Below are 15,763 nucleotides of genomic sequence, written 5' to 3'. Positions count from 1 at the left end.
TAAAACTAGCAAATCTTTCACCCAGACTGAAGTGTTAAAATTTGCCCTTTGAGCAGTGCTAGAGATATCTTACTGCAAATAATGCAAAATACTTTTTAAACTACTCAGGTCATATTTTCTATTAAATTTAATAAAAAGTAAAACAAAGAAAGCTAACATTTCATTTTTGGAAGGTTTAACATTTATGCACAAAATAAGAGTGAGAGACTTAAATAAAAAAGTTGACAGAACTCAGGGACCCCCTCCAATAAATGTAAAAATTGGAAGACTTCAGAATTTATTTCAAGATCCTCATTTAATCATTGGAATAGTAATATTCTAATATTTATCTCATTGTGACCATCACAATTGTTCTATATTTTCACTACCTAAACTTTGTCTTATGTCTACTTACTGTGGCAATGAGATGGCAACACAAGTTAACATTTCCCAGATGGAATGTCTCTGTCTTTGAACTAGAAGATGGGTATTCAGAGCTTAAGATAGCCTCCGAAGTGTCTTATTGCCATACCACTAATTTTTAAAAATTAAATGTATTTTTTTTTTTTGGAGAGGGAGGCTGGATTTTCTTTTCCCTTAACTGCAGGTTTTATCCCTGCTCGGCACCACTTTTAAGTGCACACTGGAGAGAAGAGACCTGAATAAAGGATGCCAACTGTGATTCCAGACCTTTACAAACTGCTGGTAAGATTTTTTTTCTTTTTTTTTTTTTAATTTGCAAATCTGTTGTTAAAGAAAACTGAACAATGGCATAGGCACCTGGTCAACTAAATGGTTTTCATGAACACCAAAAAGTAGTTAAACTTTTGTATACATAACCCCCCCAAAAAAAAACTGCACGTTTACAGTATTTGCTGCTGTTCATTCCCCAAAATACAATTAGGACATAATTGGCTATTAAAAATTTATAAAAATTAAAAACTTTGCTATGAATTTAGTGTTACCCACTTTTGCATTAAATTCGCCTTCATAAATCAAAACATCATGACTCTCATTCTTAAATTAAATGACCCAAAATTAGAAGTTCCAAAAAAGTTCTGAGAACAATTATGGTTTAAAACAACAAACCTAAATTTTTTAAATGGACTACAATTTTTCCTCCTATTGTTTCCTCCTTTGGCATTCTTGTATTGGGACAAGCAAATACGCCAATGCTGAATTATCTGTTAAACATAAGGGCCACAATTACTACAAAATTATTTCTTCTAAATTTCAAATATACCCATTATGAACAGTCACCTAATTAGAGAAAACTGTGAGCACTAATTTTAATTCTTCACAATATGCTCGGTCTAATAATTGACATTTGCTCCCTTAAAGATGAAGTGTAAAATTTTAAACAAAATTCCAATTTCCTATGAGTTTCAGAACAGGCATTTGACTATACTCAGCAAAACTCTAAATGTTTTCAATTGCTTTCCTTCCATTCGGCAGGCAGTTCACAAAGCCTCTTGCGATGGGGACAGATCCCATGAAATGCTCTTGAAAGCACTCCACTGTAACATAACACTGTATGTCTTTCTGTACTCCATTTCCTACTATCTTCAAAAACCATACTCTAAAAATATTACTTAACATCAAACAAGATATAAAATAATTTGCAAGAAAATTTGAAACGTGCACCACAATGAATAAAAACCCAAGTTGAGCCATTCTTTCCCCAAGGGGGATAATTTTCTCTTTTAAGTTGTTCACGTCCTCAAGTCCTAAAATTTCCACTACTCTGGATATTCAGTTGCCAGCAACTAGTTAAGTTGCTACTTTGGATAGACTGAAAGGAACATGGTAAATGTTGCCTTCTGATGATTTAAAAAATGTTTATTTTTAAAATATATAAATATATATGTACATATATTTGGCAAGTTTACTGCTCGTATTAAGAGTGCAACAATTTTGCTTCTGTTTTTCAGGTCTTATGTTGTGGTTTTTCTCTTACCCCTAGGTGACTGATTCAAACCTGAGGCTACAAATCCCTAATCATGAGACCTTAAAATACCAAAATACTTCTATGCTACAGATTAAGAGATCAGTTACATAACTATATCAGAGCAGAAGATTTCTGTGGTGTTTTTAATAAATTCAGATATGGCATAATAAATATTAGGTATATAAATATTAAGTGTGTTAGTAAACACACAGTATGTTTAGTAAACACACTTAATATTTTTGTTTTGCTATTTTGACTCTGCAATCATAATGACCTACCTATCTCCATAAATTTTTTTAAACAATTGAAGCAACAATTAATATAAGCTTCACTTTTCAAAACAAGCTCTCCAGCCATATTAAAAAAACAAAACAAAACAAAAAAACAACTCCTTATCATTGAACAACAACTAAAATAGCAGTCTCCTGTTTAAAGAAAACCAACATTTGAAAGTTGAAAATATTTAATACCATTTTTAGGTCACCATTAAAATCCAGTTATTATACTGAGCAATGTTTGAACAATTTGATACTATTAAATACTTAACTTCTCACCTACATCTGCCCTTTCCCAATGTTGCATTGACCAGCTCACTCTTTTCATCAAAAGAAACCAAGAGTGCTATTTCTAGTTTTAATTGCATTTTTTAAAAACAAAAGATAACAGCATTTTTCAGTGCATGAATATCTGAAGATCCTTCCTTGTGCAAGTACATTTTTTAAGAGAGGAAAAAAGAGAAAAAAGCAACAAGAACCCCGCCCTCACCCTTCCCAACTGTATTTCTCCTGGTGGGTACAAATCAAATTCACTTTTAAAAGTTGATAATGGGCTCTTCATGAATGCAAGTTTCTCCACAAAACAGCATGCTGTTAGAGTGTGCAACATGAAGGGAATGCCATCATGCTAACTAATGTGATTGGCAAAATATAGTTGTTTCTGTAAGGTAAGGCAGAGATTTTAATATTTATGTAATCAAAGTCCAAATAAACCTTTCTCCAGCACAAACTTTACAACTTTCTGCCCAAGCACTCCAAAATTTGGGTTCTAAATATTGTCCATGATATTCAAACTTATGCCATATATATGAAAGTGTTGATATCAGATTCATCTCTTCTGATGTATTTGTGCTCTATTAGCCACTCTATTTGCTCTTTTATCATTTTCTTTTGTGGCAAGAACATGTTTTTCAAAATTTCTACTAATTCAGTCTGCAGCTGAGCATTACTAATTTTCTTTCTCATTTTCATTATTTGTATGATAGCTTCCTAAAAGAAAAAATAAAAATAAAAGTGCATTAATATATGAAATTTATTTTAAGTACAACAAACTGAAAAATGACTTTTTATGCATATTAATCCTCTATCCAACATCTACCCAAATGGATAACAATCACTAGGGGATTAATCTTGAGACCAGTATCTTTTACTTCACAAATAAAAACATCTTTTGTTTTTTCATTCCCCATAAAAGAGAATCTGCTTGCTGGGGTGGGGGGCTAGGGGAGGGACAGCATTGGGAGAAATACCTCATGTAGATGACAGGTTGATAGGTGCAGCAAACCACTATGACACGTGTATACCCATGTAACAAAGCTGCACATTCTGCACGTGTATCCCAGAACGTAAAGTATGTATTTTTTAAAAATCTGATTATAGACTTTTGAAAAATAAGGAAAAGCAAAATTACTTCTGCTGCAAGAAAACTGCACCTAATGTTTTAATATTATTTCCTTCAATTTCTTTTTTCCCCATACCATTCACATTCTTTTTTTTTTTTTTTTTTTTTGAGACGGAGTCTCGCTCTGCCGCCCAGGCTGGAGTGCAGTGGCCGGATCTCAGCTCACTGCAGGCTCCGCCTCCCGGGTTCACGCAATTCTCCTGCCTCAGCCTCCCCAGTAGCTGGGACTACAGGCGCCCGCCACCTCGCCCGGCTAGTTTTTTGTATTTTTTTAGTAGAGACGGGGTTTCACCGTGTCAGCCAGGATGGTCTCGATCTCCTGACGTCGTGATCCGCCCGTCTCGGCCTCCCAAAGTGCTGGGATTACAGGCGTGAGCCACCGCGCCCGGCCTTACCATTCACATTCTTAAAAGTCATCTTACCTGTGAAAACAATACGTATATAACCTGGTATCATGTTAAACGTTAATTAAAATATAACAAACTCCTTACACCAAATTTTTCCCTTGTATTCAGTTATTTCTTTGTGTAGTAGTACAGGTCAGTTGGGGTCTGTTTTCAAAGTCATTAAGTAGCATTCTTTATATATATTTACCAGATTAATTAATTATATTTGCTACAAATATTATCTTCAGTTTATATTGACTCAATTAAATGTTTTTAAGGTTTTTTTTCTTTTTTCCCCCTTCTCTTTAAATACAGAGACAAAGTTTTGCTATGTTGGCCAGGTTAGTCTTGAACCCCCAGCCTCAAATAATCCCCTGCCCTGGTCTCCCAAAGTGCTAGGATTACAGGTGTTAGCCACAATGCCCAGTAGTTTTTAAGTTTCTAAAGAAATAATCTTTTTCATCTAGGTCATTTTATCAAAATTTTTCTTGATGATTTCCTTAATTACTGTTAAGTTTACAATAAGAGTTATTAGAAAATCATTAAATATTCTTTTCTCTTTTAATTTTCCAGCACAAGCTCTCTCTTTACCCAACAAAAGGCATCTGTATGCTGGGTGTGGTGGCTTATGTGTGTAATCCTAGCACTTTGGGAGGTTGCTGTGGGTGGATTGCTTGAGTCCAGGAGTTTGAGACCAGCCTGGGCAACATGGCAAAACCCCATCTCTATAAAAAATGCAAAAGTTAGCCGGGCCTGGTGGCATGTGTCTGTGGTCCCAGCTATTCAGGAGGCTGAAGAAAGAGGATTGCTTGAGCCTGGGAGGTGGAGGTTGCAGTAAGCTGAGATCGCACCACTGCACTCCAGCCTGAGACCCTGTCTCCAAAACAAAAGGCATCTATCTCTTAGCACAGATTAGAGTTTGCTGTAAAAGAAATGTCAAAATAGAAAAAGAAGTAACATTTGCTTTTAACATTTAAAAACATAATTTTGCTGCAAATCAACAGACTTGGGAGTCAGGCACTATTCAGTAAGAGAAAAAATTCCTTCAACTTCCCCTGTACAGATACGATAACCAGCCGGGGAGGGTGGCTCATGCCTGTAATCCCAGCAATTTGGGAAGTTGAGGGGGGCGGATTGTTTGAGTTGTGGAGTTTGAGACCAGCCTGGGCAACATGGTGAAACCCCATCTCTACAAAATATACAAAAAACATTAGCCGGGCATGGTGGCATGTACCTGTGGGCCCAGCTACTCAGGGGGCTGAGGCAGGATCGTTTGAGCCTGGAAGGCAGAGATTGCAGTGAGCTGAGATTGCACCACTGCACTCCAGCCTGGGTGACAGAGTGAGACCCTGTCTCAAAAAAAAACAGAAAAACAGGCCAGGCGCGGTGGCTCATTCCTGTAATCCCAGCACTTTAGGAGGCCAAGGCGAGTGGATCACAAAGTCAGGAGTTCGAGACCAGCCTGGCCAACATGGTGAAACCCGTCTCTACTAAAAATACAAAAAATAGCTTGGCGTGGTGTCGAGCACCTCTAATCCCAGCTACTTGGGAGTCTGAGGCAGGAGAATTGTTTGAACCTGGGAGGCGGAGGTTGTAGTGAGCCAAGATCGTGCCATTCCACTCCAGCCTGGGCAACAGGGCGAGACCCCATCTCAAAAAATAAAACAAAAATAAATAAAAGATATGATGACCCCCTTCACTGACACCAGAAGGTCAAGTGAATTCCTCTCACCCTGGATGGTATTCAGATACCAGGCTCCTGATCATCATAAATTGGGGTTTATGTCAGGGGTTCAGAGAAGAAGAAGGAAGAAGGAAAGTCTGTTCCTTCAGGCACTTGAAGATTACAGGAACCCGGAGGAAAAGCAGAGGCATTTGTAAACATCCCAATTTCTCCTTAGGTAGAGGTGAAGGTGGTAGTTAGATAACCTAAGGGGAAAACAGAGCAGAGGGACACTGGCCCTGGTCCCCATTTGATATGCTGGAGGTCACTTAAAGAGTAGCATAGTATGATGGAAATAATCTGCACTTCTGACTCTCCCTCAGTTCCCACATGTGACAGCAAGAGTTTCGAGCTAATGGACCTGCCACAAGGCCTTTAATGACAGGGCAAGGTGATCCTGCCATTATTCTGCAGAGAATAATGACACTGTGCCATGTAGGCCAAGGAGCCACACAGAAGATGTAGTGGAGTCTCAGAGCCTTCAAGAGCTCAGTAAGAGCAGGGGAAAGACAGCAAGGAAGAGGCCATAGGGTCCTTAATAACTAGAAAAAGAATGAACCAGGCCGGGCGCGGTGGCTCAAGCCTGTAATCCCAGCACTTTGGGAGGCCGAGACGGGCGGATCACGATGTCAGGAGATCGAGACCATCCTGGCTAACACCGTGAAACTCCGTCTCTACTAAAAAATACAGAAAACTAGCCGGGCGCGGTGGCGGGCGCCTGTAGTCCCAACTACTCGGGAGGCTGAGGCAGGAGAATGGCGTGAACCCGGGAGGCGGAGCTTGCAGTGAGCTGAGATCCGGCCACTGCACTCCAGCCTGGGCGACAGAGCAAGACTCCGTCTCAAAAAAAAAAAAAAAAAAAAAAAAAAAAGAATGAACCATAAATTCATCTGCTATAGACAACAGCAGCAGTTACCAACAGAAAGCCAAATTCCCAAAGATGATAAACTACTTCACAGCTGCCAAAACCAACAATCCAGGACACTGTCCTAACTGCAAAGATATGACGCTCCCTTCACTGTCATTACCAGTCAAGCAAATCCCTCTCAACCTCAATATATCCAGATGCCACCTATGCAAATAACAATCAATGGGGATGAGTGGAGTAGGATCAGGAGGAAATAAAGTCTGAGCATTACCTAAAGACAGCTTAGATTATTGGATTGTACATAATTATGGGTCACATTAAGACAAAAGGACCTCAATTTCTCTGTACATCTTATAGTATCATTACATCTGCTTATACATTTCAACTCTTTTTTATTTTATTTTATTTTTTTAGATGGAGTCTTGCTCTGTCGCCTGGTTGGAGTGCAGCGGTGCGATCTCGGCTCACTGCAACCTCCGCCTCCCGGGTTCAGGAGATTCCACTCCCTCAGCCTCCTGGGCAGCTGGGACTACAGGCATACACCACCATGCCCGGCTAATTTTTTGTATTTTAGTAGAGACGGGGTTTCATCATGTTGGTCAGGATGGTCTCGATCTCCTGGCCTCGTGATCCGCCCACCTCAGCCTCCCAAAGCATTGGGATTACAGGCGTGAGCCACTGCGCCTGGCCTATTTTTCTATTTTTTTGAGACAAGGTCTCACTCTGTCACCCAGGCTGGAGTGCAGTGGTGCAATCTCAGCTCACTGCAACCTCTGCCTTCCAGGCTCAAGCGATCCTCCTGCCTCAGCTCCCTGAGTAGCTGGGACCACAGGCACACGCCACCATGCCTGGCTATGTTCACACCATGCCTGGTTATGTTCACACAGGTATAATTTATCACAACTCACTGAAAATTATACTTTGAAAGATACATTTCATTGTGTCTAAATTACAACTAAAAATTGTAGCAACAAAAAAGAGCTCAACCTTTCTATTTATTCAACTCTCCTAAATTTCCCAGTAAAGGGCCACTCTCTTCATACAGCTCCTACACAGTAGTTTTTAAAAAATGTGTATGAATTTTTCTTATTTTCCTTTTATTTACTGCTACATAGAAATGCAAGTGGTTTTTATTCATCTTTTCTCTGCTACATCATCGTATTACATGATCTATAGGTAATAAGCATTTTTAATCTTTTCGTCTTGTTACATATTTTAAAAAGTACAGTGGGCTGGGCACAGTGGCTCACACCTGTAATCCTAGCACTTTGGGAGGCCAAGGCAGGCATATCGCTTGAGCCTAGGAGTTCAAGACCAGCCTGGGCAACATAGCGAAACCCTGTCTCCACTAAAAATACAAACTAGCTGAGTGTGGTGGCGTATGCCTGTGGTCCCAGCTAATCAGGAGGCAGAGGTGGGAAACTCCTTCGAGCCCAGGGAGTTGAGGCTGCAGTGGGTTGAGATGGTGCCACTGCACTCTAGCCTGGGCAACAGACTGAGACCCTGTCTCAAAAAACAAACAAACAAACAAACAAACAAAAAAACAGAAAAAAAAAAAGGACACTGGCCAAAAGTTTCAAACAGTATTAAATGAAAATAGTAAACGTTGAAAGATTTGGTTTTAAAAGGACTATTTCTAAAGTTAAAACAATCATACATAGGTGTTACTTATTACATTCAGATCTTAATCCTAGTTTTAAACTATTTTTAAAAGAATAAATGAATATTAGAGAACGTTTTTGGTTCTAAGTTTCCCAATTTCACATTATAATGCAATATGAAACTGGAATTCATATTCCAACTGGAATGGAAATTTTTAATATATTTTAAAAAAACTGATTGAGAAAAGATCTCACTGTGTTGCCCAAGAGATCCTCCTGTCTCAGCCTCCCAAAGTGTTGGGATTACATGCGTGAGCCACCGCACTTGGCCCCTACATGCTTTTAAATTCAAAATTTAAAAAACAAAAAAAAACTAAGTTTTTTTTTAAACTTCAGACATTCTGTCAATATTACAAACCTGGGTTCTTAGTATTCGTAGTTGAACTATTCCTTCATTCTCTTCTTCTCTCATCCTTTCTGTAGTGAGCTGCAAACGTCCAATCAAGTTGATTTTGCCCCTTTTCTGAACCTTTGCATTTTTTCTACAAAAAGAATTGAATCAAATATTTTATGGAAAAAACACTTTAAAAATCCTATTATAGCAACAATGTCTGAGAGAAAAGATTTTAAAATATTCAAAAATATCAGAACTGTTTAAAGGAAATATGACAAGCTACATATTGCTTTAAAACAAACTATTTTCCTTAAACATGATAACCTGTTAATAAAATGAGTGATTATGTTCTCTGTAAAAACAAGGTTAATATTTCATATTGCCATGAAAGTGACTAGCTATTGAAGACATATGGGTTATGATTCAGTGTTATTGCCTAACCGGGTCTTTTTTTTTTTTTTTTTGAGACAGAGTCTCGCTCTGTCGCCCAGGCTGGAGTGCAGTGGCCGGATCTCAGCTCACTGCAAGCTCCGCCTCCCGGGTTCACGCCATTCTCCTGCCTCAGCCTCCCGAGTAGCTGGTACTACAGGCGCCCACCACCTTGCCCGGCTAGATTTTTGTATTTTTTAGTAGAGACGGGGTTTCACCGTGTTAGCCAGGATGGTCTCGATCTCCTGACCTTGTGATCCACCCGTCTCGGCCTCCCAAAGTGCTGGGATTACAGGCTTGAGCCACCGCGCCTGGCCCTAACCGGGTCTTAACAAAAACAAACAAATAAACAAAAAGCTTTGTCTGAATAAAGTTGCTTTATAGCACAAAAGGATATCAACCTGAAAGACGAAATGCAACACAGTATAATGTCAGAGACCAAAAATGTATCAATGAAAAATATAGTAAAGTAGTAAACATCTGATTAATATTTTCCATAAACAACTAAATGACGTAAGTTTAAAGTGATGACAGTATATAGTTATGTTTTAAATATAATGTAAGGAAAGTAATTATTTTGCAAAAAACAAAGTGCTAAAATTCAAACAAGGTGTTATTTTAGATCAACTAACAAGCTTACATTAAACTGAACTCCTGGTTCACTGAGAAGAGGGTACCTTCTGTAAAGTCTTTGGGTGAGTTGACTTGAGGTTCATACAATAAAACTTGCCGTTTGAGTTTTGGGAAAGCTACTAAAGACTAGGAAGAATAAGGAGAAAACAATTAGCATCTATAAACAGTATGGAATACTAAGATCAATTCTCCCACATAATCAATATAGGCAAGAAAAAGATTACAAACACAAACTTAAAATGTTTGGTACTTCCATGAGTATAACATTTGAATGCATAATGAGGAAAGAGAGGAGGTGAAAAGAGTTGGTTATGAGAAAGCAATAAATGCTCTCTTTACAATAAGACAAGAAACTGGGATTGGTCACGCAGGACCATAGTAGACACCATCTGCCAGTTATATACCAGCTATTTCCTCCATAGGTAATAATTAATTTTGGAACTTCAGGCCAAGTGCAGTGGCTCACGCCTGTAATTCCAGCACTTTGGGAAGCTGAGGCAGGCAGATTACTTGAGCTCAGGAGTTTGAAACCAGCCTGGGCAACCTGTCTCTACTGAAAATACAAAAATTAGCCAGGCATGGGCCATGCCCCTGTAGTCCCAGCTACTAGGGGGACTGAGGTGGGAGGATCGCTTGAACCTGGGAGGTGAAGGTTGTAGTGAGCTGAGATTGCGCCACTGAACTCCAACCTGGATGACAAAGCAAGCCTGTCTCAAAAAAAAAAATTGGAACTTTAAGAAGTTTATGGAGTAGGAATAAAATGTAGTTGTGAGCAGGGGGATAATGAGTACAATCTACAAGTCCTCAAACAGACCAAAGTTTGCTTTTAGATTTTTGGTCATCATAAAACCTCTGAACACATTCTCAGTATAAAAATTAAGTATATATCTGAGGTACGGTGGCTCAGGCCTTTAATCCCAGCACTTTGGGAGGCTGAGGCGGGCAAATTACCTGAGGTCAGGAGTTTGAGACTAGCCTGACCAACATGGTGAAACCCCATCTCTACTAAAAATATATAATTAGCTGGATGTAGGGGCACATCCCTGTAATTCCAGCTACTTGGGAGGCTGATACAGGAGAGTTGCTTAAACCTGGGAGGCGGAGGTTGCAGTGAGCTGACATTGTGCCATTGCACTCCAGCCTGAGTGACAAGAGCGAAACTGTCTCAAAAAGAAAAAAAAAACAAACCAAAAGTACATAGCTGGTCACAGTCCTCACAGGTAAAACTTAAATACCAACTCAATCTTTCTCTTTTTAAAAAAAAATTTTTTTGAGATGGGTCTCACCATGTTGCCCAGGCTGGAGTGCAGTGGCATGATTGCGGCTCACTGCATCCTCCTGGGCTCAAGCAATCCTCCCACTTCAGCCTTCCAAGTGGCTGGGGATACAGCCACCAAGCTGGCTAATTTTTGTTTGTTTGATTTTAGAGATGGGATTGCACTATGTTGCCTAGCTAGTTGCAAACTCCTCAGTTCAAGCAATCCTCTCCTCCTACCTTGGCCTCCCAAAGTGCTGGGATCACAGCCATGAGCCACTGCTCCTGGCCTCTCCTTTTTTTTGAAGCACTTTTCTCTGCCTTGTTAACCCGCCTATTGGCAATTTATTTTTTTCATAAATATCTCACTAGTATGTGGGGATGTATATATATAATAATATACATAATTATATATATACATATATATTTTTTATATATATATATATATATTTTTTTTTTCCAGACGGAGTCTGACTCTGTCGCCTGGGCTAGAGTGTAGTGGCGCAATCTCGGCTCACTGCAACTTCCGCCTCCTGAATTCAAGCGATTCTCCTGCCTCAGCCTCCCAAGTAGCTGGGATTATAGGCGCGTGCCACCACACCCAGCTAATTTTTGTATTTTTAGTAGAGATGGGGTTTCACTAGTCTGGTCTTGAACTCCTGACCTCAAGTGATCTGCCCACCTCAGCCTCCCAAAGTGCTGGGATTACAGGCATGATCCACTGTGCCCGGCCTCTATTTTTCATGATAAGACCTTTTGAAACTGTTATGAATTTAATAATATATTACAAGCCAATCATATATTTCCTGCTACTTGAGAGGATACAATCTTAAAAACAAAAAAACATAAACCAACCCATAAAGTCCTTCTAAGTTCAGCATCAGGGAGTTCAGTTGCAAGTTTAAGATTTTCAAAGCTGATTTTCTCTCTGGGTCTTTGGTTCCATGCAAACAACACAGCGAGCTGAAACGTGGTTACCTCCAAATCATACTGACCAACTTCATTCTTAAATGTTATCTACAATAGATAAAATAGATTTTTAATAAATAAGAATCTATGACATGAATTTATATATGAAAAAGGCTGCTGTCTTCCAATATCCACTCTTGCTTTCACAGTAATAAACATTTTAGAAGACGTTAATGACTGCCCAGAATACATGCTTATCTCCCAGCTTTCCATGTAACAAAATGTGGCCATGAGACTGAGTACTGGCCAATGTGATGCAAATGGAAATAACAGAGGAAACTTCTAGAAGTTGTCCCTAATGAAAGGTATAAGCTACCCTCACCTTTTGCTTTTTGTTGCCAGGAAGACTGAGATAGCTGGGATCATGCTGAATCCTGAGGACAAGGGCAGAAGCCTATGTCCCTAACAACTTCATGAAAAAATTTCACTATTTCTGCTCAAACTTTTACACATGAGAGAGGCGAAATCTATTTTGTTTAAGCAATTCTTCTGTGGAGTCCTGCTAATTTCATCCAAACTGAAAGCTGAAGTAACACACACACTATCTACTTACAATTCCATTTGACATGAGATGATGCCAATGTAATTTTCTACCACTATGATTTTTTTTGTAGAATTCTTCTACTTCTGGTATCAGGTCCTCCAGTTCAGTAGGAAGTGAGACAAAGACTTTCTCAGAACTTCTTGACCAGGCACCAGCATTCAGAATTTTTATATTAACTGAATCAGCTATAGAGAACAATATCAGGAATATAAAGTAAATTATCTTAACAATGGATAAAATTCAAAATAAATACAGGGTAACTTAGGGTGAAAAATCAGTAAGACTATAAAGATTTTGTTAAAAGTGTCCTTTTGTTTTGAAATAAAGATCTGTAAATCTAACACACTGCTTTGATAGCTGTCTCCAAGGAAATGGACTTCATAACATCTTTCGATCTATTACTGCTGAGGTTTATTTTTAATGTACTGGAAAACAAAGATATTCTTTTTTCTAAGTTTAAAAAATATATATGTAATTATAAAATAATACCTGGTAATGCCAATTTATTATTTTTGTGCATTTCCTTAAAAGCTTGGTTCAAATCTTCAGATACTTTTATGTCCTGAAACATTCTAGCAAGCTTGTTTACATAATCCGCTGGCATACCAACTTCCTATAAAAATCAAAGACGGAAGAGGTAATAAATACATAATCTGATATACCACTGGGAAAAATTTTAATGAAAAAACCAAGTCTTAGATGTTTGAATACAAAATTTTTCTTATTTATTAGAATTTTATTGTCTAATACCTATGAAATTTGCTCTTAGAAACAAAATACGGTATTACAAGGGGTCCCTGCTTTGTGCAATTTTAGTATGTATGAATTTCAGTTACCACAGTGCAGTTACATAATACCAATTCTCCAAGAACAAAGCTCAACTTTCAGTTGACACCATATAATAAATGTGTAACTGCATAAAGTAAAAACTTTATTTCTAGTTCTTCGATCCACAAATCATGACAAAAATAACAGTGACTAATCATAATACGTCTTTCAAAATCAATTAGTTGGCATGGTGTGTAATCCTAGCACTTTGGGAGGCTGAGGCAGGAGGATCACTTGAAGCCAGGATTTTAAGACCAGCCTGGGCAACACAGTGAGACCCCATCACTACAAAAAATTTTTAAAAGTTAGCGGGATATGGTAGCATACTGCCAATAGTCCCAGCTACTCAGAAAGCTGAGGTGGGTGGACTGCTTGAGCCCAGGAGTTTGAGCTCTGATTGTGTTACTGCACTCCAGCCTGGCCAACAGAAGAAGATCCTGTTTGTTAAAAAAAATAAAATAAATACATTAAAAAAAATGTAAATACAGTTTATCAGTCATTTGTTTATTCAGTTAAACCACATTCAGTTAAACCACAGAGAGCAAAGTGTGCAGTTTTATTGTATCCTTGGCTTCCAGTAATAAACCTACATGACAACTTACAAAAAAGAATAATCAAACAAGAAAATTGGCACACAAAGATGACAAAAGTAAACTGAGGAAATGAAAAGTGATAATGCTGGAAATGGAAGTAAAATAGAACAAAAATGGAGTTACAGAAGAAAGCTGACTGTGGTTGTCAGGCTGATAATGCCAGTGTTGAGGAACTTAGTGAAGGCAAATTATCAACATAAAAGATAAAAGTGGTGAGTGACAAAAAAGATAAGATACCCTAGAGGAAGTGATCCTGGCAAAAAAGCTATAAAGGAATTTGCAGTATTTCATGCCACTGAAAGCCCAAAAGATAAAATGCTAGATGATCTAAATTACAGGGGGTATGACAACTCCCCAAGGCAAAGAAAAGATGCTTACTCTGTCAAGTTACACAAGAAGGCAAGAGCTATTCAAACTATTCTTTTTTTCTTTTTTTTTTGAGGCAGAGTCTTGCTCTGTCGCCCAGGCTGGAGTGCAGTGGCGCGATCTTGGCTCACTGTTTAAGTTCCGCCTCCTGGGTTCACGCCATTCTCCTGCCTCAGTCTCCTGAGTAGCTGGGACTACAGGCGCCCGCCACTACGCTGGGCTAATTTTTTAATATTTTTAGTAGAGACGGGGTTTCACTGGGTTAGCCAGGATGGTCTCGATCTCCTGATCTCGTGATCCACCCGCCTTGGCCTCCCAAAGTGCTGGGATTACAGGCATGAGCCACCACGCCCGGTCTCAGACTACTCTTTATTTAACAGCTTTACTGAGTCAGATAATTTACCATAAAATTTACCCTTTTAAAGTATACAATTTGGTCGGGTTCACACCTGTAATCCCAGCACTCTGGGAGGCCGAGGCGGGTGGATCACCTGAGGTCAGGAGGTTGAGACCAGTCTGGCCAACACGCTGAAACCCATCTTTACTAAAAATAGAAAAATTAGCCGGGCTTGGTGGCACACGCCTGTAATCCCAGCTACTCAGGAAGCTGAGGTAGGAAAATTGCTTGAACCCAGATGGCCAAAGTTGCAGTGGGCCGATATCGCACCATTGCACTCCAGCCTGGGCAACAAAGTGAGACTCTGTCTCAAAAAAAATAAAAATAAAAATAAGATAAAGTACACGATTTAATAAAGTTTAGCATATTCCCAGAGGTGTGCAACTATCACCACTATCTAATTTTAGAACATTTCCATCACCCGAAAAAGAAACCCCATACTATTTACAGTCACTCCTCATTTCCCCTCCTGGCCCCAACTCCTGCAAGTCACTAATTTACTGTATGTGTCTGTGGATTTGCCTATTCTGGACACTTCATATTACTGGAATCATATGATATGGTCTTTGGGATTGGCTTCTTTCGCTTAGCATTATGTTTTCAAAGTTCATCTAATATTGTAGCATGTATTGGTACTTCATTCCTTTTTATCACAAAAAATACTCTATTCTATGGACAAATCACATTTTATTCATTAGCTCACTGACATTTTGGGATGTTTCCACTTTCTGACTATTATTAGTAATCTTGCCATGAACATTTGTTTACAAGTTTTCACATGAAACACATGTTTTCATTTCTCTTCAAATGAATTACCTAAGAGCGAAATTGCTGGGTCAACTCTGTTTAACATTTTAAGGAACTGCCCAACAGTTTTCCAAAGTGGCTGCACCATCTTATATCCCCACTAGCAACTTATGAAGGTTCCAATTTCTCCTCTTCCTTACTAACATTTGTTATTGTCTGTCTTTATTTTAGCTACCCCAGTGGGAATAAAGTAGTACCTCTTTGTGTTTTTTTGTTTGTTTGTTTTTGAGAAAGGGTTTCACTCTGTTGCCCAGGCTGCAGTGCAGTGGCACGATCTCAGCTCATTACAACTTTGAACTTCTGGGCTCAAGCGATCATCCCATCTCGGCCTCCCGAGTAGCTAGAACTACAGGCACACATCACCAT

At 38.9% G+C, this 15,763-nt stretch overlaps 1 protein-coding gene across 1 annotated transcript in view; it reads right to left on the bottom strand.

The window, feature by feature from the left end:
- Window positions 1–2,372: 2,372 nt before the first annotated feature.
- Window positions 2,373–15,763, bottom strand: part of CUL5 (cullin 5) — a 104,837-nt gene continuing 91,446 nt past the window's right edge. The window contains 6 exon segments of the mRNA XM_015115606.3: window positions 2,373–3,192; window positions 8,601–8,724; window positions 9,646–9,764; window positions 11,749–11,910; window positions 12,416–12,591; window positions 12,896–13,019. Of these exon segments, the coding sequence (XP_014971092.1) occupies window positions 2,998–3,192; window positions 8,601–8,724; window positions 9,646–9,764; window positions 11,749–11,910; window positions 12,416–12,591; window positions 12,896–13,019 (900 nt within the window). The 3' untranslated portion in view covers window positions 2,373–2,997.

The sequence above is a fragment of the Macaca mulatta genome, chromosome 14, assembly GCF_049350105.2.
Source record: "Macaca mulatta isolate MMU2019108-1 chromosome 14, T2T-MMU8v2.0, whole genome shotgun sequence".
Classification (NCBI taxonomy): domain Eukaryota; kingdom Metazoa; phylum Chordata; class Mammalia; order Primates; family Cercopithecidae; genus Macaca; species Macaca mulatta.
This window is presented reverse-complemented; position numbering and strand designations above follow the sequence as displayed.